The sequence below is a fragment of the Pseudophryne corroboree genome, chromosome 2, assembly GCF_028390025.1.
Source record: "Pseudophryne corroboree isolate aPseCor3 chromosome 2, aPseCor3.hap2, whole genome shotgun sequence".
NCBI lineage: Eukaryota > Metazoa > Chordata > Amphibia > Anura > Myobatrachidae > Pseudophryne > Pseudophryne corroboree.
The window spans coordinates 604939533-604966258 of NC_086445.1; the positions used below are offsets into that span (position 1 = coordinate 604939533).

The window sequence follows — 26726 nt, forward strand, 5'->3', positions numbered from 1 at the left end:
CAGGGGGTGAACATAATTCCATATATGGATGATCTCCTGATCAAGGCGTCGTCCAGGGAGAGGTTGTTGCGGTCCATCGCGCTCACTACACAACTGCTCAGGAGGTACGGTTGGATCCTAAACCTTCCAAAGTCTCATCTGGAACCGACAAGGCGGCTGTCTTTCCTGGGAATGATCCTCGACACGGAAGTGCAGAGGGCAATTCTCCCAGTGGAGAAAGCGTTGGTGATTCAAGCAATGGTCCGGGATGTCCTAAAGCCTACCCGGGTATCGGTTCATCAATGCATACGCCTTCTGGGGAAGATGGTTGCGGCCTATGAGGCTCTGCAGTACGGCAGGTTTCATGCTCGTCCTTTTCAGCTGGACCTATTGGACCAGTGGTCGGGCTCTCACCTACACATGCACCAGAGGATACATACCTGTCTCCGAAAGCCAGGATTTCACTCCACTGGTGGCTACAACTTCCTCACCTTCTGGAAGGCCGAAGGTTCGGAATTCAGAACTGGATCCTTTTAACCACAGATGCAAGTCTAAGAGGTTGGGGAGCAGTCGCTCTAGGGGAAACCTTCCAAGGAAGGTGGTCGAATCAAGAATCTCTTCTCCCAATAAACATCCTGGAGCTAAGGGCCATGTACAACGCCCTTCTGCAAGCAGCACACCTTCTACAGGATGGGGCAGTTCAGGTGCAGTGGGACAACGTGACCACAGTGGCCTACATAAACCGACAAGGCTGAACGAAGAGCAGGGCTGCCATGTCAGAGGTGTCAAGAATCCTCCTCTGGGCAGAAAGGCACGCTGTAGCGATGTCGGAAATCTTCAAAGAGTAGACAACTGGGAAGCAGACTTCCTCAGCAGACACGATCTCCATCCAAGGGAGTGGGGCCTCCATCCGGAGGTGTTCGAGGAGGTAACCGGTTGGTGGGGGGTTTCTCACATAGACATGATGGCCTCCAGCCTCAACAAGAAGCTGGGGAGATACTGTTCCAGGTCGAGGGACCCGCAGGCAGTGGCGGTGGACGCACTGGTAACACCGTGGGTGTTCCCGTCAGTGTATGTGTTCCCTCCACTTCCTCTGATTCCAAAGGTCCTTCAGCTGGTAAGAAGAACAAAGGTTCTGGCAATCCTCATTGCTCCGGACTGGCCAAGGAGGGCTTGGTATGCGGATCTACTGGAACTTCTGCTGGAAGATCCATGGCCCTCATTCCGAGTTGTTCGCTCGCTAGCTGCTTTTAGCAGCATTGCACACGCTAAGCTGCCGCCCTCTGGGAGTGTATCTTAGCTTAGTAGAATTGCGAACGAAGATTTGCAGAATTGCGAATAGAAATTTCTTAGCAGTTTCTGAGTAGCTCCAGACTTACTCAGCCATTGCGATCAGTTCAGTCAGTTTCGTTCCTGGTTTGACATCACAAACACACCCAGCGTTCGCCCAGACACTCCCCCGTTTCTTCAGACACTCCTGCGTTTTTCCCATAAACGCCAGCGTTTTTTCACACACGCCCAGAAAACGGACAGTTTCCGCCCAGAAACACCCACTTCCTGTCAATCACACTACGATCACCAGAACGATGAAAATTCCTCGTTATGCCGTGAGTAAAAAACCTAACTTTTGTGTAAAATAACTAACCGCATGCGCTCTGCGAACCTTGCGCATGCGCAGTAAGCGACTAATCGCAATATAGCGAAAATCGGCAATGAGCGAACAACTCGGAATGACCACCCAAGGCCCTTACCTCTTCGGGAATATCTGCTGCTGCAGGGGCCGTTCGCCTATCAAGACTTACCACGGCTACATTTGACGGCATGGCTGTTGTATGCCAGATCTTAGCTCGGAAGGGTATTCCGAGTGAGGTCATTCCTACCCTGATTCAGGCTAAGAAGGGGGTGACGTCTAAACATTACCACCGTATTTGGAAGAAATATGTTTCTTGGTGTGAAGCCAGGATGTTTCCTGCGGTGGAGTTTCAACTTGGACATTTTCTCCTTTTCCTGCAGGCAGGAGTGGATATGGGCCTGAGATTGGGATCCATCAAGGTCCAAATCTCTGCTTTGTCCATCTTCTTTCAAAAACAATTGGCTGTCCTCCCTGAGGTTCAGACCTTTTTGAAAGGTGTTCTGCACATCTAGCCTCCCTTTGTGGCGCCCACGGCACCCTGGGATCTAGATGTGGTGTTGCAGTTCCTACAATCAGCATGGTTTGAGCCTCTACTGGAGGCTAACATCAAGATTCTCACGTGGAAGGCGGTCACTCTGTTGGCGTTGGCTTCTGCTCGACGCGTGTCGGAATTGGGGGCTTTATCTTGCAAAAGTCCTTATCTGATCTTCCATGACGACAGGGCGGGACTTAGGACACTCGTCAGCAGTTCCTACCTAAGGTTGTATCGGCTTTCCATATCAACCAACCTATTGTGGTGCCAGTGGCTACTGACTCCTCAATTGCTTCAAAGGCCTTGGATGTTTTACGGGCTTTGAAGATCTATGTGAAGAGGACTGCTCGTCATAGGAAATCTGACTCTCTATTTGTCCTCTACGATCCCAAGAAAATTGGGTGTCCTGCTTCTAAGCAGTCGATTTCGCGCTGGATCAAGTTCACTATCCAGCATGCGTATTCTACGGCAGGATTGCCATGTCCGAAATCGGTTAAGGCCCACTCTACTCGTAAAGTGGGTTCTTCCTGGGCGGCTGCCCGGGGTGTCTCGGCCTTACAGCTGTGCCGAGCTGCTACTTGGTCTGGTTCGAACACGTTTGCCAAGTTTTACAAGTTCGATACTCTGGCCTCTGATGACCTCAAGTTTGGTCAGGCCGTATTGCAGGAGCCTCCGCGCTCTCCATCCCGTACTGGGAGCTTTGGTACATCCCCATGGTACTAATATGGACCCCAGCATCCTCTAGGGCGTAAGAGAAAATAGGATTTTAATTACCTGCCGGTAAATCCTTTTCTCGTAGGCCGTAGAGGATGCTGGGCGCCTGCCCAGTGCTTCGTTTTCCTGCCTTGGGTTTATGGTTCAGTGTTACCTAGTTCCTAGGTAAGTTCTGCGTTATTTATGTTTCAGCTGTTGCTGAGTTGTTCCGGCATGTTGGCCGGATTCGCATGTTTGTGTGAGCTGGTATGAATCTCGCCACTATCTGTGTAATTCCTTCTCTCGAAGTATGTCATCTCCTCGGGCACAGTTTCTAGACTGAGTCTGGTAGGAGTGGCATAGAGGGAGGAGCCAGCCCACACTCTTAAACTCTTAAAGTGCCAATGGCTCCTGGTGGACCCGTCTATACCCCCATGGTACTAATATGGACCCCAGCATCCTCTACGGACTACGAGAAAAGGATTTACCAGCAGGCAATTAAAATCCTTTTTTATTTTTTTTATTTTTTACATATTTTACTTTTTCCTTGGTTTTAGCCCCCAACTAGCCATTTGTGCCAATATATGCTGATTGGACGTTTGTATTGCTGAACTCACCTCTGCGCTGCCCACTGTCTTCTGTACTCGATTTAACATATTAATCTGTTTTCCACCAGGGAGAGTGTGCCCCAGCTGCAGATCAGTTTGATTAAGTTGCTGTTCGATATTTTTATAATGTTTGTTACCATTTACTTCTATCCACCATACGCTATGCCTGTATGCTGTACATCCACTATTTGCATAACCTGCTAGCAGAAACCTATGGAGTTTGCCCAGTTGGCTGCCTCATTTGGTTGCTATGTGGTCTGGGCAGGTTGTACTTCATGTGGATATATTCCCATAGGGTATATGTATCATACTACTACATGCATTTCAGTTTTTCCATATATGCATTGGGTGCCTGTATGGCTTATCACCCACATTGTAACCTTCGTAGTCTGTCCAACAGTGCTGCCTCACCTGGTATGCTCGTGGAAGGGATGAAGAATACATGGACTTGACGGTTATGTTGGGACCCTACTACTAACGTTAGGATGCTGCAACCACCTGTTTTGTGTCATCACAACCAGGTGTAACCTATACCACCAAGGGTAATCCTACATAGTGCACCCAAGACAGCTGCCTCATTGGTACCTTTTGCCCATGGAAGTCATTACCTAAAATGTATGCACCAACGAACCCTGCAATATGTTTATTATGTTCTCTAGGTTTGTTGTCTTAACTATTTCTATGTGGTTTTCTACTTTTCTAAATCCTTTGTACAATGATGTATTAAGCCTGAAGAAGTGATAAAGCAGTGATAAGTGCAAGGTGATAACGCACCAGCCAGTCAGCTCCTAACTGTCAATTTGCATATTGGAGCTGATTGGCTGGTGCGTTATCACCTTGCACTTATCACTGCTTTATCACTTCTTTATACATTCTCCAGGCTTAATACATCTGCCCCAATGTACCATGCTTATGATGTCTGTAAAGCGACTTTGAGTACTGCTGGAGAAAAGCGCTATATAAATAAAATTGTTATTAATTATTATTATTATTATTATTATTATTATTATTATTATTATTATTATCCTAGATGATGCATGCTCTAAAATGTCTTTCTGCTCTCTTACATCAAACTGTAACACATCACTAGTTTTTGTGAGGTAATTAAAACAGATTGAGTTGCAAAACACATTTAGAGTGTGTACTGTACATGTCTATTGAATATTGATGTAATTGTACATAAAATTGTTAGTTTGGAAACAATAAGGGGTATATGTATTAAAAATTGTGGAAGTCCTGCAATTTTCTTCAGAGTACATCACAGCGGGCATAATTATTTCTTACATGATTATTCCCGTTATGTACTAAATATAACTCGCAGGGACAGCAGTACAGGTACACCACCGATTATCCAGGCACCTCTTTTAAACCGGACACATCAGATGAGTTGGGCTATGTGGCTGGAGTTAGGCTGTGGGGGACACGCTGTATAGAATTAGGCTTAGTGGTGTTGGGGGGAGGGGGGGGTTGTGAGGATGCTGCCAACCCCACCTCTAAAGATACCACCGATTATCCGTCAAAACCGATAATCTGGCACAGTGCTGGAACCGAGGGTGCCAGGTTATCGCTGGTGTAACTGTAGTAATAACCATAGGCGTGCACAGAAGTCAGCACAGGGGGTGCCGCAATGTGACCTCCCTCCCTGGTGACCTGGACTAATCCCAGGTGAGTAGTATATGTTTTGGAGTGAAGGAGGACTGGGGAGGAGTTAGTCCATGACCCGGCAGCAGGGGGTTCCCATTGCTGCACCCACTGTGCTGGCTTCTGTGCATGCCTATGGTGATAACCGTTGTTCCTGTGAGCTACATCCCCGGCATATTGGAGAAGATAGGCATACTTTAGAAAGACTCCTCATGGGAAACTGAGACTGCACGTGAGCACAGTACAATGTGATTGGTTGCACTGGGCAACATCTCCACTTCTAATAGCCAGCACTTTAGTAAACATACCCTAAGACACTTTATATCTATTGAGGCATATAAGATCCCTCTCTCTGAATATGCCTCAATAGATATAAAGTGGTTTATGCCATCAGAGGATGGCGTAAACTAATCAGACCAAATTCCAAAAAGCTTCACTCTTTGGAGTTTGATACATAGGGGTCAAACCATAGGCCCTCATTCCGAGTTGTTCGCTCGCTAGCTGCTTTTAGCAGCATTGCACACGCTAGGCCGCCGCCCTCTGGGAGTGTATGTTAGTTTAGCAGAATAGCGAACGAAAGATTAGCAGAATTGCTACTAAATAATTCCTTACAGTTTCTGAGTAGCTCCAGACCTACTCCTACACTGCGATCAGCTCAGCCCATTTCGCTCCTGGTTTGACATGACAAACACGCCCTGCGTTTGGCCAGCCACTCCCCCGTTTCTCCAGACACTCCCGCGTTTTTACCTGACACGCCTGCGTTTTTTAGCACACTCCCGGAAAACGCTCAGTTACCACCCAGAAACGCCCCTTTCCTGTCAATCATTCACCGATCAGCAGTGCGACTGAAAAGCGCAGCAGGATCCACAGCAAAACTGCTAAGTTTTTAGTTAAATAACTAAGCGCATGCGCCCTGCATGCCTTGCGCAAGCGCATTTTGCAACAAATCGCAGCATAGCGAAAATCGTCAACAAGCGAACAACTCGGAATGACCACCATAGTCCCTAGTGATAAGAATGAGGATTGAGGTCTGCAGCAGTATGCTTTTAGCAGATTTCAGTGAAATCTCCAAAATAAGGCTGCTATTAACATTATGCAGATGAAAAACCGGTTTGATAAATAAACCCCTAATGGTTTGTGTGACCAGCATAGTTTATATTTGGCTGCAGCCATCGGTAGTGTGTCACACGTTATTGCCTGCAGATAGTTCTCATCTCCCTTTGAAATTCGCTCTGTAACATGACATTTCAGTGTAAGAAAGCCACATCAGATTAACCCTCTTTACACTGCCCAGGAATGAAAGAGGAAACACCCTAAACATAATCCCGCTAAACTGATTTAAATGTTACATTTTTCTAATTGTATTTTAAGTGTTGAGCTTTACATAATCTGAGACCTAGAACATCAAATACTTAAATGGTAACCCTTTTATTGCCTACACCTCTGCCTGCAGAACAGGTGTAGAATACATGACTGTGGATACAACAAACAACTATCTAATGTAAATTCATATTCCCATTTCCTTTTTCAGTCACTAATGTTGCCTTCACACGCATATTCTCTACAGATTGTGCAGATACTTCACCACATACTGTAAACAGTGCTCTGACTTCTGATCCAGCTGTACTCACACTCATCCATAGCTGGGTAGATAATTGCTTAGTGCTCTGTGCACACACCCATAGCTGTGCATGGTGAAGGTCTCTCAGCAGTGAAAGAGTGCGCTCTCCCCACACACCTGCCGCCTGCACTCTGCTGCGTCCCATGTGACCGTCACAGCCCCGGGTGACAGGTGAGCGTCTCCATCCTGCTTATCCAGCACTATTCCTCCTCCGGCCCCGGGGTATCAGGCAGTCTCTCTCACTGTCCCGCACCCCCATCTCACCTTCTGCCCGGCTGCACCGCTGAGCCCCAGCAGTCAGTGCTAGTGACCCCAGCCACTATGTCATCTCCCACCGCGGAGTCCCCCACTAGGAAAAAGCAGGGTCTGAGGAAGAGGCTGCTGAAACTTTTCTCCAGGAGTGAGGGGAACATAAAGGAGAAGTCCAGGACGCGCAGTGAGGGAGACAGGAGCCCGGCAGCCCCTAGGGAAGACCGCCCGGAGCGCAAGGGCAGGAGTAGCTGGAGTGAGAAGAGGGGACGGAAGGACAGGTACAGTAAGGGGAAGAGGAGAAGGATGGGGTATAGGGGCAAGAGAAAGAATTGGAAGGATGTCATATGGAAGAACTGGCGAATATTGCCACTGTGTCACAACTGTAAATATTCACGTATAAGCAACTGCCAAAGAGCTACAACTCCCAGCAAGATAGGGATGGAAAGATATGCTGGGACTTGAAGTTCTTGAACAGTTGTTATCTCTTTGGCGCTATATGGGGATATACGTGCGGCATGTCGACATTCAGAATGTTGACACTGTAGTGGTAGGGTTGTGGTTAGGTTTAGTAAATTGTCAAATCGATGGAAAAATGCATTGCAGGAATGCCGACTGTCAACATTCATAATGTCAATATTCAGGTATTGTCAACATGTTAGTGTTAGCATTGTGAATGTCGACATGCTGTCTATGTCAACAGTCTAACCATGTGTACCTTCTGGTGTTGACATTCTGAATGTTAACTTTTTATACCACCCCTGCTAAATGCATTCACATAATGTGCCATTTTATGACTACTGTATGTATACATGGTGATTGTACTGATAAGAGGCATCATCAGAGACAGAATAGATAGAACTAATTTGGAAACAGTTGTCAGGTGCAAGTTACTAGTCCTGCCTCATTCAAACCATTAAGGTAATGTTTACTGCATTGTGGTCATGTGTATTGTATATTGTCATGTGTGCTGCGTTGTGGCCATGGGTATTGCATTGTGGCAATGTGTTCTGTATATTGTGGTAATGTGTACTGCGTTGTGGCCATGGGTACTGCATTGTGGCCAGCGCACTTCCGTGTGAACTGATGAATTCGTTATGTTCTGAAAGTCTTTTATTTGTATAATTAGGTCGGCATATTTGCTTATGCACCACAGTGTGTAAACAGCAGACTCATCTAGAATACACTAATAAATATTTTACAGTAATGAGTAATGTCATTACAGTTGTAGATTGTATCAATTGTATTGCAAAGGCTACTAAAAGTCTGCTAATAATATAATATTTACATTCATGATCGTAATGTCAATAGGGGTTGTCCACTTATTCTGGTAGATGTCTGTCTTTCAACTTCATAATGTCATAACTCTATACAAGGATTACCAATGACATTATAGCACCCTGTTAGATGAAAGAAACATTCTGAGAATGTACGTAGAACATCAATTAAGTATTATTGAAGCTTCTTGTGGAGTCTGGTAACACCCATTGGCCTGTGAACAGAAGCAACCCCTTATGTGACATTTGACACAACAGCACATTTTGTAAAGGGGAGTGTTACCTTTCTTGTTTCTGGAGGTTTTTGTGAATTAATTACGGCTTGTGCTTTCATTCGTATCATTTCAGGTGATTTGCTTATGTACCTCCCACAGGAGCACATTTATTTAAAAAGTTTCAGAAGACAGTAAACTATTTGCCTTTTGTAGGGTGTCAGAACAACTGTGACTAGTAATCAAAATGATTTCATTAGAAAACATCCATTAACATAAAATAACAAAAATTTTTAATTTGTTTCTCATTGCTTGCTGCCATATTTATTAAATACCTCACTATTCAAAATAATTTAGTTAATTATATGATGCAAAGTACACACCTTTGCAGTTTACCCACCAGTCTGATTATAGCTGACATAATCGGGGTAATTCCAAGTTGATCGCAGCAGGATTTTTGATAGCAATTGGGCAAAACCATGTGCACTGCAGGGGAGGCAAATATAACATGTGCAGAAAGAGTTAGATTTGGGTGGGTTATTTTGTTTCTGTGCAGGGTAAATACTGGCTGCTTTATTTTTACACTGCAAATTAGATTGCAGATTGAACACACCCCACGCAAATCTAACTCTCTCTGCACATTATATCTGCCTCCCCTGCAGTGCACATGGTTTTGCCCAAATGCTATAAAAAATCCTGCTGCGATCAACTTGGATTTACCCCCATTGTACATACCAAACGACTTTAAACAACTTCCTTAATGATATACAATAGCTCTGATGTGTTGCAATCCCTGGCATGCAATAACATATAACATTTTAACTCTCTAGTGTGAAATGAAGTAAGTGGAGACCTTACTGGTTGTGGCACCTACTTACAAGATATTAGACTTAATGTATGCTTAATAGATTTCTAGGAACACTTTACATACTGTATGTACAAAGTGCTTATTTGTTAATAATGTCTGATCATTATGTGAAGCAACTCCCTATGCTTCTATTGCAGTGGTTTCCAAACTTTTTTGAATCACGGCGCCCTAGAATATCAGAATTTTTTTCACGGCACCCCTAGGCCAAAAATTTCTTACTGAGAAATTTAGAAAGAAATATTACATTAAGTAGATCGAGTTTATATGTCATCCTTAGGGTCAGTTGTGTGGTGAGGGACAAGATTTGCTTCTGTTTGGCCACATATTTTATGACTGGCAGCCACCAGCACTGGTTTTGCCTATTATATTGACCATGAATAATTTGAATTGGTCCTGGACCACCAACCCAGGGCACCCCTGCAAGTGTCCCGAGGCACCCCACAGAACCACGGCACACAGTTTGGGAACCTCTGTTCTAGTGTATACTACACAGCCCAGTGCTCCTGTGATGAGTGACATCATGGCAGGTTAATAGGTTGACAATCAATGGGTGGAATTCAAATGGTTGAAAAGTCGGGTTTCTGTTTTTTCATGTCTTTTAGATAGGAAAAAACAGACTCCCAACTGACTTTCCAAACATTTGAATCTCCCCCAATAAGTCGACCACTATTGGTCAACATTGACATGGTTGACAAAAAAGGTCAACACATTAAAATGGTCAACACGGGACAGGTCGACACATGAAAATGTCAATCATTAAATTTGTAAACATTTTTGGGTCTTTTTTTTTTTTTGCGTAACATGACCAGGAATCCCTATTATTTACCATGTCCAGATTGTGTCATCCTAATTGTATACATTCCAATAAAATATACATGACATAAATGCTCCTCTGATATTAGCTTGTGAATGGTGACATAGGGCAGTTAGCACTTTAAAGGCTAAAGAAATGGTGTGAATTTAGCCACCCATCTCTCAGATATGTGGAAGGTTTATTTTGACTTTTCAAAGTTTTGATGCTTTTACTTGTGTTTGTATATTGTCTGAGAGTACTATTCTTTTGCTTGGTGTACTCAGCATAACCATTATGGGACAGAGGCTACACACATCACGTTTATAGTAATCAGTGCATTCGCCATTGCCACAAGAAACTGCACAGATACACCATGAGGGAGAATTATTAAGGGTGGTCTGCAGGTTTGTATAGTTTGCAAATTTCCAGCGTTTGCATGCGGTTTTCAGAGCCAAATATAAATCTGACAGATGTGGTATGTTGTGGTTTAACAAACCTTTGAACCAAATTCTGTGTTAATTCAAACTGCACAGTAAATGGGAATTGTCCAGTTTCACCCTGCAATGTACCTGTCTGGAGTCCTGGCGAGGTGTACTTTGCACCACTTCATATTCCACAGTGCCTTACAATGTGAAAAGAAACATAAAATAGCAACAATAAAATGACGTGAACTGAATTCATAATACTATATGAGCGGAATACTGCATATCTAAGCGTGTCATGGCAACCACAGGCCTTCATACAATTTAACTTATAGTTCTGCAACAGATAATGAACGTATCCCTGGTTTACAGACTTAGGGGTAAATTTACTAAGATGGGAGTTCTATTTAAGATGGGATGTTGCCCATGGCAACCAATCAGATTCTACCTCTCATTTATCCAGCACCTTCTAGAAGATAATACCTGAAATCTGATTGGTTGCTATTGGCAACATCCCATCTTAAATAGAACTCCCATCTTAGTAAATTTACCCCTTAGAGTTTTTTTAGGGGTCTATTTACTAAGCCTTTGATGGAGATTAAGTGGATGGAGATATAGTACCAGCCAATAGGCTCCTGTCATTTTTCAAACCCAGCCTGTGACATGGTAGTTAGGAGCTGATTGGCTGGTACTTTATCTCTGTCCACTTCATTTCCATCCAAGGCTTAGTAAATAGACCCCTTAGTCAGTCTTTTCAGAAGACATGTATGTATTATGCTCTATTATCAGTTATGTCAGGCTCACTACAGTGGTGCAGTAATTACTGTAGCTGCTGCAGTGCATAGGGAAAATGATTACTCCACCATCGCAGCTTTATTTTCTTGTGACTATGTTTTCTCCTGATAAGTCCATTTTCTGTCTTTCTCTGTATAGACATTATTGCTGTTGCAATATTGTCATCGCTGATTGCTGTTCATATGGCAAAGGCCCGTGCCACCCATGCCAGCCCTAAACATTATCACAGTGACATGCCACTTAAACAAGCTCTTGCTTAAGCACAGTTTCCTGGACAGCTGTATTCCTTACTTCCCGAACATATTTTCCTGCTTTTATTTCTCCTTTGGATTGACCTTCTTAACCCTCAGTCAGGCGCAGCTGGCCTGACAGGCGCCGCAAAGCTGTTCTCGCTCCCCTCTCCGCCCCAAGGGGGCGCAGGGGCCTGTCCCTCCTAGTACCTTCCTATCCCTAGGTGCTGTTCAAAAACCCCCTAGTCAGTTTTCCCTCCGCCTGCGTGGAGTGCAGTAGTGCCCCTCCTGGCCTCTCAGGCATACTGCGCCCAAACTCCTCCGACTTTTGAAGGTTCGTTTTTCCTTTTATTTTCATCTATTAATTGTTTATTTTGCTCATTTTATGAATGAAAATTACAAAGGTTGTGTATAATTTGCAGAAATATGTAGGTTTGTCCAGGGTGGCCTCTCAGGCACACTGCGCCCAAACTTATACTCATGTTCATGTTTTCTCTTTTTTGCTTCTGATTTTTTGCTGAAATGGCCCATGAAACCTACAATTTCTCTCTTTGTACGTCCTAGTGAAGGTCACTGATCACTTTAAGAGCGTTAGAATTGAGTTAAGTAGGTGCTAATGACGATTTTCTAACAGGCGCCTGTCAGGCGCACTGCACCTGGACGCGGGAGTCCCAGAGGTGTGCCTGATATATTTAGTGAAATGTCTAATATTTTATAGACTAGGACATTAATTAATTCTGCCCTTAATATAGCTCCGATATATTGTGCTTTCTTTCCCCTGGCCCCCCTTCACCATAGTTTTCTATGAGGAAAGTATATAATTTCACTTTGCGGATCTTGTTTGCATTGGATGCTAGCCCTTTGACTGCAATAGGGCTGCCCTGCTGGAGAGGGATCTTGCAATCCCTCTTCGATGGGCTGCAGGACAGGCGCTCCCTCAGGCCTCGCTGCAGGATGTCCGTCTGCACATCATGGCTTTTTCTACATTGCGCTTGTGGAGTTGGAAAGACACACCTGTGCAGTAGCCGCAATGGGGCCCGTAAGTGGAAGTTACGTGATTGTGGAAGTGAATACTTTTCTGATCGCTGGGATGGGCTCTTATTGGAGCCATGTCCCAATGATTTTTATTAATATTTTTAGCAAATAAAGAATCCTTATTGTCATGATATGCCCCTGAGTTTATATTCGATATCAGAATATAGTAGGGCAAGCACTGAGAGGGGTATTTATATGCTGCTTAACACTAATCAGTAAGAACACATTTCTGTCATGTCGCATCCATTTTGTAGGAGTGTCGGCCGCAGAGTCTGCGTCGTCGGATGCAGACTTCTTTTGTCCAGGGAGTGTGATTCCTACGGTCAGTCTGAGCAAGCTCCGGCTTATGAAGACTGGCCAAGGGCAGCAACCATCACCAATCTTCGGACGCAACACTCGGATCGCAGACGCTGGCAGGAGGCATCTGTTTCATGTTAGTCGCACAGTATTACAAAGCTGCTTCCTTGTGGCTGTGCAATACCGCCCACATCAAAATCAGACCTTTTGTACATAATGTATGCCAATTAATAATTGTGTAATTTAGCTTTTTTATTATAGATCTTAATATGTGTGGGCAATTTGCCCGTGTTACCTGAAACATTGAAGCACAGGCCTGTTCTGACCCTGAAGTCAGAATATTTCTGTATGCAAAACAGAAATCCAACATTGTTCAAGCATGTAGCTAATTTTTCAGACATTAATGCATTCCAGTCCAAGTATTCATTATGTTTTCAGTCACCTCTCCTCAGTATGTGCTGCAAATATATGTATGCACTGGTAAATATGGAATACATGTTTTTTACCGGTGGCCGGGATCCCGGCTGTCATGATCCTGACAGTGGGATCCCAGCCACCGGTATGATGGCAGCTGGGCAAACGCTAGTAAGCTTGCTGTGCTCGCTCATGGACACCACCAGAGAGGGAGAAAAGCCTGTGGTGCTGGTATTCCGGCGGCGGCATTTCACCATCCAGCATTGGCATTGTGACCGCCAGGATCCCGATAGGCGGTCTCGTGATTGCCTTCCGTAAATATAACCTATAAACAAACCCCAGGGTTCAGGAGCAAATTAATTCCTCAAACAACCTTCAGAACCAAACAAGGTGGTTTGTCTACATCTTTGAGTTCCAGGTTTCTGTGCATTTCAGTTGAATGGGCATCTTTTCCTTATAGGTGCATATAAGTGATGATTACTATAACTATTATACACTTATATATGACACACAGAGCATGTTTCACATCACCTCATTCACATCAGTCCCCATCCCTTTATAGTGTACGATTGATATTCCCTACCACATGCACATGGGATGTAGTAATAGGGATGTAGTAATTTACCATGTCAACACTTATGATGTGGATATTTTTGAAATGTTAACATTGGGGTCGATTCAATTCGGCAACAGATGAATAGCGCCGGGAATTAGCTCCTGACGCTATTCAATTCAGCTAAAGTTAAGTCGGCGAATGCCCGTTCTCGCCGACTTAACATGTAGTTTTGTCGGGAGAACGGGCATTTTCCAACTTAACTTAACTACCCGACAGATTCCTGACAGAATCCGCCTCGCGCCGGCCGCGCGGCAGCTCTCTTGTCGGTTTTCTTCTCTCACCCCCCTGGGGTGAGAGAAGAATTCCCAACAATTGCGGGTAACTAGTAGCTGAATTGAATAGCGTCGGGAGCTAATTCCCGGCGCTATTCATCTGTTGCCAAATTGAATTGACCCCATTGAATATGTTGACATGTGAAATGTCGACATTCTGCACGAACTGGCAACTGATGATTAGGGTTAGGCACCAGGGGGCGTATTAAGGTTTAGGCTGCTGGAGGGGTGAGTTGGGGTTAGGCTGCAGGAGAGGGGGCTAGGCTTAGGCACTGGGGAGAGGGTTAGAGTGCGGAAGGGCATGTTAGGGTTAGGCACTAGGGGGAGGGTTACGCTGTGTAAGGGGAGGTTAGGCACTAGGAGCATAGGCTTCACTGGGTGTGGTGACACCTGGTGCGCGCTCTGCCCTACACCCCCATGTCAGAGGCGCGGCCGCCCAGGAAAGGGGTATGGCCTAATTAAAAGGGGATCATCACTTCGAGGCATGTTCGGCATCGCCTGAGATGATGGCTGTCCCCGGAGATTGGACAGTGTGTGTGCCGGCTCTTCATCTGTGACAGGAGCCAAGTGCTGCAGGAGAATATCACTCCGCAGCACCAGGCTCCTGTCACTGCAGAAGAGCCGGCAGTTTGGTGGCCATCCCCAAGGGTGCGAGCTCAAATGTAGACGCCGCCAGCCGTTTGCGCCCAAACGGAGCTACATTAGAATATCTCTGTTTGACGCCATCTAGTGGCTGCCGGTGGTAAAAACATTAGAATCTCTCCCTGCGAGTTGAAATGTGTTCCATGGCTGCATGCGTGTCCGAACGGAGCAATTGAAGTGCTCCATTTGGTGCCATCTAGTGGCAGCCACAGCGAACAACAGTTGAATTGGCCCTGATGAATGTTGATGTGGTCAATGTCAATATACCAAGTATGTGATATTCTGCATGTCAACAAAATATACCACATCGCATACACACACCAGTGGCGTCACAAGGCAGGTGCGAGGGCCACACTCGGGTTTTACCCTCTGAGGATGTGACACCAAAATGACTGTGCTGAAGTGTGACATTCTCCTGCTGCAGACTGCATCCAGGTGCAGCCGAGCATCTCTAGAGATGCTGGGCACGCCCCCGGAGTGATGCCATTGGAACCCTCAGTGAGACCGCGCCCCATTTATGTAAGGTTGAGCCCCCTTTTTGGCGTGCGGAGGGATCCAGACTGCGCACTGGCTGTCACAGACCTGGTGACGACACACACACATAATATGTCAACCTATAGGGCTCTATGTACTAGGACAATAATGCCCAATTTCATCGGATTTCTGGCATTCAGCCCGATATATCGGGTGAAATCGGGCATTTTGGAGGTGTTTCCGTTCCGATGCGCGTTCCCGGATCGGATCCTCCAGATTGAATTTGCTGCACATTTATGTCCGATGCCGCAGGCATGGCTGGGATCACCCAAAATACATTACATGCAAAAGGACAGAATACGATGTATCTTGGGCGATCCTGCCCCCCCGGGAGGCTGCCGGGGTGATCGCCCCCACGACATGTCAGACAGACATGTCGCATAAGTGTATGGGGCCCTTAACAGTAACTTATTGGAGTGTGAGAGGAAACGAGAACACCTAAAGGAAGCCTGTGCAAAATCCACATAGTGTCATGGTCAATAAATTGAACCCATAACCTCAGGGCTATGGAGCCGAAATGCTAACCACTATGCCAACTGTGTTGTCCCATTTTTAATTATATATGAAATATGTATATTTATATGAAAAAATGAGCCAGACTGCATGTCAGTTTAGTTTTTATATTTTAACCTGTTGTGTCAGTGCCACAACACGCCTTAGCCATAGACCACTTTCAATGAATACTGCAAGATCTGATACATAAATTGTTGATATTTGATTAGTAATTTCCTGAACACTGAAAATGGTGTAACAGTTTTCAATAATTAGAAACCTTGCCATTGAAATACTGGTGTACTTGTCTTGTTTTGGCAAATCCCAGATTTCATCTGAAATAGTACTGCATAGTGAAACTAAAGTATATAAGGATAGTAGAGGCTAAAGAGCACCTGCATAAACTGTAAACATTAAACACGTCAGTAAGACTAATTGACTCACTCTTTCAGAATCCATCTAAAGACCATAGTTTTGCCTGAAGCCAAAAGCTTGCATGATGTTAAAATATGCTGCAGGTTAAGTTGGGTAAACCACTACTGTATTCTGCTCTCTGAGTGGGTTACGTATATTGTCATCCCTCTCCCAAAGCCTCTGCCCTATACCAAACAAGATTTATTTAGATTTATGATGGAACTAGTTACCAGTCCGTCAAAATGACAGGACAACATAACAGTAATGTCAGTGCCGGTGGCTGTGTGCGCCCGAATGGGGCAACACTTGAATTGATTCGTTGGGTGCTATCTAGTGGCTGTCGACGTGCAAAATACTTGAATTCCCCCCATAGAGTTGAGGAGCAGTGTTAGCCTTTTCTTATATAGGGTATTTGGTGGATTATTTAATTATTTTTTTAGATAATTTCTCATCAAAAACAAACTCCTAAAATCTTCAAAAAAGTAAACTCCTTAATGACAGCACACTGCCTTTTCCCATTAGGTAACATGCACCATGGTCCTTAGTCAAGCTTCAGTTGCAATTTTGCAAAATCGCAAATTGGCTGGTTACCGGACGACTACTCATGCGCTGCGGCCACAGCGCGCATGTGCAAAGGCAAAAATGAATTTGCAATGTGATCACAGGCCCAACAAAGTGCGATCGCATAATGATTGCCAGGAAGGGACCATTAGTGGGAGGTAACATGGCGTTTCTGGGGAGTGGTTGGGCTAACGCAGGCGTGTCAAAGCCATTTTCGGGGAAGCATCTGACATTAGTTGTGATTGCTCCGATTGAAAACATGGTGTTGCTGCGACTGCAGCCGCGTATATCCTGCGTAGGCATGGGTCAACTGGTATTCCTGATGGTGGCCGATGGTTCCCAATTTCTGCAATTGCATCCTACTTAGGCAAATGCGTATGCAAATTTGCAAATGCAGCGGTGGGCGTCTTTTTCCTTTCTGGCCGGTTCTTCACATGTGTTTTTAGTAGAAGCAGGATTGAGAAAAACTCACAATTTTTGTCTCAATAGCGATCCAACCTGAATTAGGCCCCATGTTTTGTAAATGACAGCCCGTGACTCAAGAACAACAGTCAGCAACTGTTTTGAATGGTTCCTTACAGCTCAATCATTTTATTCTGCAAAAAGAACCAGCTTACTGCACTCTTCAGAGTAAAACAATAAATAACTTTACTGTTTGTTTCAGCTCTTGGAGTTGGTATGAACAAACAATTGCTGCTGTATATGAATATATTTGTTATGTACTTAAACATCACTGCTGACATGTTCTAATAAACAAATAGTGAAAAACAAAGTAGCTTACAAAAACATGATGAAAAGAACAAAGTTAAAAAGTTTTCTAGCCCCTGTAATGTTCCTCAAAGTATAGAAAATGACAAATATTAAAGGCCGGATTCAGTTTATACTCAATACTGTGCAAGCAAAAGGGCTTGTAGCCTCGGACTTTTATGCCTGGAGCTATTCAATTGTATATATATGTTTAAAAACCCTATGTTCATTTTAATATACATATTATTAATATACATTTTAAAGTATTCACCAAAAGTTTCTTCCTCATATCCCCTGCAGAAGATAATATAATAGGGTGTGAGAATCAGGAAGTGAGAGATTTTGTGAGAGTTCTCCTGTTTTTTTTTTAAGTGGCAATCATTTACATAGCAAAATCCTAAATGATTGCCACTTTAAAAACAAAACAAAAAACCCTCCCCTCACAAAATCTCTCATATCCTGATTCTCACACCTTATTACATTCCACCCCCAGGACTCAGTCAATAAAGCACCATTACTGTACCTACTGAAATGTACGAGTATCTTGCTCCTCCACTTTCTACATAATCATGTGACTAAAGTACAGTACACGTGAAAAATAACTATATTCTGTCATACACTGTATCACATGCCTGGATGAGAAAGGAAATACTTGGAGCTTAAAGAGCCCCTTAAAAAGAGAAAGCCACACGTTATTTATATTGCTTTCAAAAGCATAGGCAGGAAGAAATACAATTGTATTTCCACTTTCAAAAATTGTGTGATTATTGTTCTCAAGCAGAATATCAGCATAGCTGGATAAAAAGAAAGTTTTGAGATCAGCACTAAAGTAGCTGGAACATAAAGTTCATACTTTCTATTCATTGCTAATGAACTGGAAAGGGCTGAACTATAAGTTATGTCGCCAATTATTGCTATTAAGTGACAAAGAAAGTTTTAGTCACTAAAATTTCCTTTGTTTTCTTAAGTAAGTCTGCAGCTATACTTCGTCCTGGGAATTGTCACTATATACACACAGTCAGCAGTCGTATTGTTCTTTTGCTAGAAAAGCCTTGTTGTCTAAGTAATGCAGGAATGAAGTCATCACACACACAAATTCTGGTGACTTTCATTGGCATTAGATCTTTATTCAATGGTTGGAGATTTTGATTGTACTGTATCTTACCAGACGTAGACAATCATGGATTTGCATTGTATAGTTGCCATCTGACCACAAATACTAGGCCAGTTATATGATTTCAATGATGATATGTTCAAGCCCAAGCCTGTTGTTACATAGCGGTGATAAATTACAATTATGCAGACACTATAGTTTCTGTATAATTTTATGACAATCCAGCTTGATAAATATGCCCTTAGTGTATGATATGTTAATAGATTTTGTGGTGTATATTTAGTTCCATTGCATCATATCTACGGGTGGAAGGTTATAACAGATCTAGTTTTATTGTGTGTGTATTGGAATTATTAAATCTCTGTTCTGTATCTTCAGTTTCCTGCAGTGTACAGTAAAGACGTATACAACAACCACTGTATCCTGATTACTAACAGGTTTATTTAAACATAAGTCACAGACTTAACAGATTCAGGGCCTAATTCAAAGTTGATTAAAAAACAACATTTTCCTCTAACGGGTAAAACCATGTGCACTGCATTTGGGGCAGATGTAACATGTGCAGAGAGAGTTAGATTTGGGTGGGTTATTTTGTTTCTGTGCAGGGTAAATACTGGATGCTTTATTTTTAAACTGCAATTTAGATTTCAGTTTGAACACACCCCACCCAAATCTATCTCTCTTTGCACATGTTATATCTGCCCCACCTGCAGTGCACATGGGGGGTGATTCAGATCTGATTGCTGCTGTGCGTTTTCGCACAGCGGACGATCAGCGGTAGACTGCCCATGCATATGCACCGCATTGTGCACACGTATCGGCAAAAAACAGGCAACAGACAGCGACAGGATGGTGCAAAAATAACAATCGCACAGCCATTTGCATGCTGATTGACAGGAAGAGGCCATTTATGGGTGGTAACTGACTGTTTTCTGGAAGTGTCAGGGAAAACGCAGGCGTTCCCAAGCGTTTTCAGGAAGGTTATTTGACGTCAGCTCTGGACCCGATCAGTCTGTTCTCATCGCACTGTAGGAGTATGTCTTAGGCTGCACATAGACTGCACACAGTGGAAAAATCAATCAATGGTGAGTGAGGTGCAAATGGATTTGCAGCTGTCCGCTGACTGAGGGATTTTTTTGCAGCTCGGCGTACACATGCGATCCATACTTGGCGAACATACACTCCCCTTGGGCGGCGACTATCTGAACGCAGCACAACAAATTTAGCAGCCTAGCGATCAGGTCTAAATCGCCCCCATGGTTTTGCCCATTAGAGGAAAATGTTGTTTTGCAATCAACCTTGAATTAGGCTGTCAAACCTCGTATATACGTAAACGCACAGCAGCGATCAGGTCTGAATTAGCCGCTCGAATAGATACAATTTATTAATTTGCTCTGTAATAATATTCTTGAATATTTTCTATTTGTTCTCAATTATTTGAGCTTTTTTTTTACTTTAAAGCAATTAAATACCATGCACTGATTTTTAAGCAACAAAAATACAGCATGGACGGGATGCAATGGAGTCTGAAATTGACGGAGGTGCGGGATACCATGCCTTGAAAGTGATTGCCCCTTTAACAAAAAGTTTGAGATCGGCCGGCATTCCACGCCTCCGGCAATCTCGGACTCCATTATATCCTGCTGCGTATGTTAAATATTGCGTTTTTTTCTGCATCTGCAGTGCTCTATGGGTACAACTTTGTGTCATTAAAATACTAATGCAGCAGCAGGCATCTCTAGGAGATAGAAGAAGAAAAAAAGAGATTTTTTCCGTACCAGATAGTATATATATTATCTTAGGGAACAATGGTCTTTCTATCAAGACAATTATGTCTCCATCTTTTCTATGGTCACCAATATTGGGTGCTGCCCTCCAATTCTCAAATAGATTAACAATACAAGAAAGAAAAAAAGAAATTGGATTTAAATGGGTGCACTCTGTCCCTTTAATTTATTACTGTTTAAAATACAACTTATTTATTTACTTAAAAACAGGTATCATCAATACACCACATTTTAACCACTTGTAGGGTTTTTAATTGTTTATTGATGACTAATTAGCCTATTATAGGCTAAATAAAGCGAATTATAAAAGAAAAGAAGAAGAGAAAAAAGTGAAAGGAAATGTATATATTTGTGAATAAAGTATTAAAATTGTTTTTCCGTGTCATGTCCTTTCTTGTGGATTTCACTCACAAATAAGATTCCTTGATAATAATTAGTTGCTAATTTCCTTTCCTGTCGAGACGAGTATTTATTATATATTCTGTTGAATGCTAGGGATTTTAGTTTCTAACCACAAAACATTTAGTTGGTACTTTGTAACAATATAGCACAGGTGGTTCTATGGTTTGTATTAAATTCGACAGTCAGTGAAGACAGTTATTTATATTAGAAAAATGTTACATAAGCCCTTTACATGTATGTATCCAAAACCTTGTGGTTATTAAGTATCTTGGCTTTGTTTGGTATAGGGCAGGCATGTCCAAAGTCTGGCGCGGGGGCCAATTGCGGCCCGTGCTCTCATTTCCACCAGACCACAGCCTCTGTGCAGCCCTCAGCTCTCAGGCACACTGCCTTTGCAGACCGCTGCACCCCGCCGCACTTACACTCCCCGCCCGTTGCTGTCACCCAAGCTACTCAGTGACTGATAGCTATCTTTCCCTCCTCTGCGTGCAGACTATAAGCTGGTCTGCTGATGATCTGGTGAGACAGGAGGGCTGGTGTTGCCTCTCCCGCTGAGACAAACCCAGCCTTCCTGTAAATATGAATCTATAAAAAGGGAGACACCAGGGAGGGTGGCCATCTTTACTGCAGCTCCGCAGCAGTGTGCGGTGATCAGTGGTCTCAATAAGTTCAGTGCTTCACTCCCTCATAGGTGTTCTGGGCTAAAGCATTTTCACTTGTAAGTAGTTCTCCAATGTGTTTCTGGCAGCACTGCCGGGGGCATATCATGTGTATCTGGCAGAACTGCTGGGGGCATATAATATGTATCTGGCAGCACTGCTGGGGGCATATAATGTGTATCTGGCAGCACTGTGGGGGCATATAATGTGTATCTGGCAGCACTGTGGGGGCATTTGTGTATCTGGTAGCACTGCTGGAGGCATATAATATGTATCTGGCAGCACTGCTGGGGACATATAATGTGTATCTGTCAGCACTGTGCGGGCATATAATGTGTATCTGGCAGTACTGTGGGGGCATTTGTGTATCTGGCAGCACTGCTGGGGGCATATAATATGTATCTGGCAGCACTGCTGGGGACATATAATGTGTATCTGGCAGCACTGTGGGGGCATTTGTGTATCTGGCAGCACTGCTGGAGGCATATAATGTGTATCTGGCAGCACTGCTGGGGGCATATAATGTGTATCTGGCAGCACTGCTGTGGGCATATAATGTGTATCTGTCGGCACTGCTGGGGGCATTTGTGCATCTGGCAGCACTGCTGGAGGCATATAATGTGTATCTGGCAGCACTGTGGGGGCATATAATGTGTATCTGGCAGCACTGTGGGGGCATTTGTGTATCTGGCAGCACTGCTGGGGGCATATAATATGTATCTGGCAGCACTGTGGGGTCATGTAATGTGTATCTGGCAGAACTGCTGGGGGCATATAATGTGTATCTGGCATCACTGTGGGGGCATTTGTGTATCTGGCAGCACTGCTGGGGACATTTGTGCATCTGGCAGCACTGCTGGAGGCATATAATGTGTATCTGGCAGCACTGTGGGGGCATATAATGTGTATCTGGCAGCACTGCTGGGGGCATATAATATGTATCTGGCAGCACCGTGGGGGCATATCATGTGTATCTGGCAGCACTGCTGGGGGCATATAATGTGTATCTGGCAGAACTGCTGGGGGCATATAATGTGTATCTGGCAGCACTGTGGGGGCATTTGTGTATCTGACAGCACTGTGGGGGCATTTGTGTATCTGGCAGCACTGTGGGGGCATTTGTGTATCTGGCAGAACTGCTGGGGGCATATAATGTGTATATAGTCAGATCACTTTCTTATTGTAGATACTGATTCTCTTTCAGTACTATGATTGCATTTCATTTGTTACATGCAAATAACCTCATATCAATGCTACACTTAGGGGGTCATTCCGAGTTGATCGCTCGCTAGCTACTTTTTGCAGCGCTGCGATCAAATAGTCGCCGCCTATGGGGGAGTGTATTTTTGATTTGCAAGTGTGCGATCACATGTGCAGTTGAGCTCTGCAAAAACAGTTTGTGCAGTTTCTGAGTAGCTCAGAACTTACTCAGCCCTTGTGATCACTTCAGCCTGTCCGGTCCCGGAATTGACGTCAGACACCCGCCCTGCAAACGCTTGGACATGCCTGCGTTTTTCCAAACACTCCCAGAAAACGGTCAGTTGACACCCATAAACGCCTTCTTCCTGTCAATCTCCTTGCGATCGGCCATGCAAATGGATTCTTCGTTAACTCCATCGCTCAGCAACGATCCGCTTTGTACCTGTACGACGTGCCTGTGCATTGCGGTGCATACGTGTGCGCAGTAGTGACCTGATCGCTGCGCTGCGAAAAACGGCAGCGTGCGAACAGGTCTGAATGACCTCCTTAGTGTTGTGTGCATCCCCAGCTTAGCAAGCACGTTACGATTATGTGGCCCATCTGCCCGATATCAAGGGATTAGCCAGATAATTGTAGCATGTATGTGGCCGATCGATCCGAAAATATTGATCAGTTGGGCATGCTGGATTGTCCAGCATGTCCTTCTGGTTCAATACTTTCTAAGTGTCCGGTCAGCAGCATCGGGCAGTGTATGCTCTGCTGTGGCCAACATTTCCCCTGTTCCTTCACATGGGAGCGGATGTGAGATCTCACAGTGTATGCCTGTGCTATCTGCACGATCAGAAGAAATGACTTTCGGCCTGACAGGCATTTTATCTGACCATGTATGCCCAGCATTTGTTGTTATAAGTTCACTAGCTCATTAACTCTGCATGTCTGTACTGAGGTGATTAGTGGATAGAGTGGGTCTCCCTCTAGTGGCAGTCTAAGTTCATGCACCTGTCCTTTGAATGATTTCCAGACAAACTATTAAGGGGGGTACACACTGAGAATAGACTAGACTGCTTAGAAGTTAAGCACGGATCTCTCGTGTGTATTCCCACAGCAATAGCAATGTGCGGTCCCGCGTGTCGCTATCGCCCGTGCTAGATTGACCTGCATGCCGACACAATCTAGCAGGTCGCTCATTTCACCGCTGGGTGAAAAGAAACACTCCCAGAAAACGGTCAGTTGACACCCATAAATGCCCTCTTTCTGTCAATCACCTTGTGATCGACTGTGCGAATGGAGTCTTCATTAAATCCATCGCCCAGCACCGATTCTCCTTGTACCCGTACGAAGCGCCTGCGCATTGTGGTGCATGCACAGTTTTGCTGAGTTTTAACCTGATCGCAGCGCTGCAAAAAGTTGCTAGTGATTGATCAACTCTGAATGACCCCCTATGTACTAAGCCTTGGAGAAAGGCAGAGGCGTCACCAGGTGTGGTGACACCCGGGGCACACTCTGTACTATTACACACACACGCACACACACACACACACACACACACACACACACACACACACACACACATACCCCGCCCGCCTGCCTCAGCCCGCTGAAGCAGCATCTGAAAAGGAGGTGTGGCCTAATGTAAAGGGGCATGGCCTCACAGGTCTTTCTCCTTTGCTCCTTGGGCATTTCCAGCTTCCCCGAAGATGCTGGATGCCCCCAGAGACTCTTATCGTGACAGGAGCTGAGTGCTGCAGGAGATTATCTCACTGCAGCACTCGGCTCCTGTCACTGCAGAAGAGCTGGCACTTTGGTGTCACCCCTTCCGAGGGGGACACCCGGGTGCAGGCCGCACACCCCGCACCAACCTTCTGGCGCCACTGGAGAAAGGTAAAGTGGATGGACATAAAGTACCAGCCAGTCGGCCCCTAACTGCCGCGTCACAGGCTGTGGCACAAGTGTATTAAGCCTTAAAAAGTGATGAAGTGGAGATGGATAAAGAGTGATAAATGACCAGCCAATCAGCTTCCTAACTGCCATGTTACTGGCTGTGTTTGAAAAGTGACAATTAGGAGCTGATTGGCTGGAACTTTAACTCCATTAACTTTATCTTTCTCCAAGGCTTAGTAAATAGGCCGCCCTAACCACCACCAAGTTGCGCTCTGCCACAGCTGTTGAAGTAACTGAGACTTAGCACTCGGAGTGACAGTAGGCAAACTGGGTGCTGCAGTATCACTCCAGCTACCTCTTAAAACAACTACTACACCACCACATAACTGACCTTGATGATGACAGGTAGGTACAATTTACTTAATTTAATCTTTTTCTCCAAATTTATCAATAAAACACTTTTTTTTCTTTTCCTCTTTTTATAAGGGCTCTATTCATGTAGAAAATGATGTGGCTACTAGAATATATCTCTATATATCGCATCTGCATATGTATCGATGCAACACAGTGCCGTAACTAGCCATTCTAGCGCTGTGTGCAAGAATCAGCATCGGCGCCCCCCCCCCCCCATACACAAAACAAGGCCAGCGCGTAGTCTTGCGCCAAAAATATAGCGGTGTGGCTTCATGGGGAAGGGCCGTGGCCACATAGCTCCTTATTACGGCAGGTAGAGTCCCCTTTTACACATTACGGCAGGCAGACTCCCCCTTTCTACACATTACACCAGTATAGTCCCCTTTTTACACATTACGGCAGGTAGAGTCCCCCTTTTTACACAGTACGGCAGGTAGAGTCCCCTTTTTACACAGTACTGCAGGCAGAGCTCCCTTTTACACATTACGGCAGCAGAGTCCCACCTTTTACACATTACGGCAGGCAGAGTCCGCCTGTTTACACATTACGGAAGGCAGAGTCCCCCTTTTTTACACATTAGGCAGGCAGAGTCCCCCTTTTTATGCATTACAGCAGCAGAGTCCCCTTTTTTACACATTTGGCAGGCAGTCTCCTTTCTACACATTAGGCGGCATAGTCCCCCTTTTTGCACATTAGGCAGCAGCCCCCCTTTTTTACACATTAGGCAGCATAGTCCCCATTTTTACACAGTAGGCAGGCAGCATAGTCCCCCTTTATTTACACATTAAGCAGCATAGTCCCCCTTTTATACACATTAGGCAGCATAGTCCCCCTTTTTTAACACATTACAGCAGCATAGTCCCATTTTTTTACACCTTAAGCAGCATAGTTCCCTTTTTTTACACATTTAGCAGCAGTTCCCCTTTTTTACACATAGGTAGCATAGTCCCCCTTTTTTACACATAGGTAGCATAGTCCCCCTTTTTTACACATTAGGCAGACAGTGAGCAGTGCACTCACCTGTCTGCGTCCTCTTTCTGGGAGTGCGGGCGGTCACGGCAGCGACAGGGGATGTACCTGTGCGGGTGATGGTGGTATAGACCCGGCGCAGTTGCTGCTGCCAGTCTGTTCAGCTTCGTCCAACTGGCTCCCGGCATCCCAGGTGAGGAGGCGCGTCCCTGGCTTGCGGTGCCGCTGACTTGTACTGCTGCTGGAGTTGAGGAGAGGGGGGAGCGGCCGGACCACACGGTAACACAGACAGAGCTGCCTGCTATAATGCATTAGCAGCGATGTGTCCGGCATAGAAGGTGCCGGGCGCAACGCTAGTATTATATATTATAGCAGGGAGCGAGGCATTTGATGGCGGCCAGTGGTGGTGGATGTGGATGGTGCGCCCACGGCACCATCTGCCCATACCTAGTTAAGGCCCTGGGGTGTCAGGGAGAAATGGATGAGAGGGGAGAGAGATGCAAGAGAGAGTGTCAGGAGAGAGAGAGAGGAGCAAGAGTGAGTATTATGAAGAGAAAGAGAGAAAGGCAAGGTCAGTCAGAGAGAGAAGGAAAGGGGGGAAGCCATTAGATAGTTACGCTACTCACTACAGCACAGCCACAAGTCTCTCATGGGGGCGGGCTCTTCACGGCATTAAGCCCCGCCCCCTAAATAACCTCGAATCGTGCCACTCCCCTCCTACAT

The 26726-nt window shown here is 44.8% G+C and overlaps 1 protein-coding gene across 1 annotated transcript in view; it reads left to right on the top strand.

Moving 5' to 3' along the window:
- The first annotated feature begins 6764 nt into the window (after nt 1-6764).
- CRYBG2 (crystallin beta-gamma domain containing 2) overlaps nt 6765-26726 on the top strand; it is a 317276-nt gene continuing 297314 nt past the window's right edge. The window contains exon 1 of the mRNA XM_063954727.1: nt 6765-7237. Coding sequence (XP_063810797.1) covers nt 7029-7237 — 209 coding nt within the window. The 5' untranslated portion in view covers nt 6765-7028. The remainder of the gene's footprint in view (nt 7238-26726) is intronic.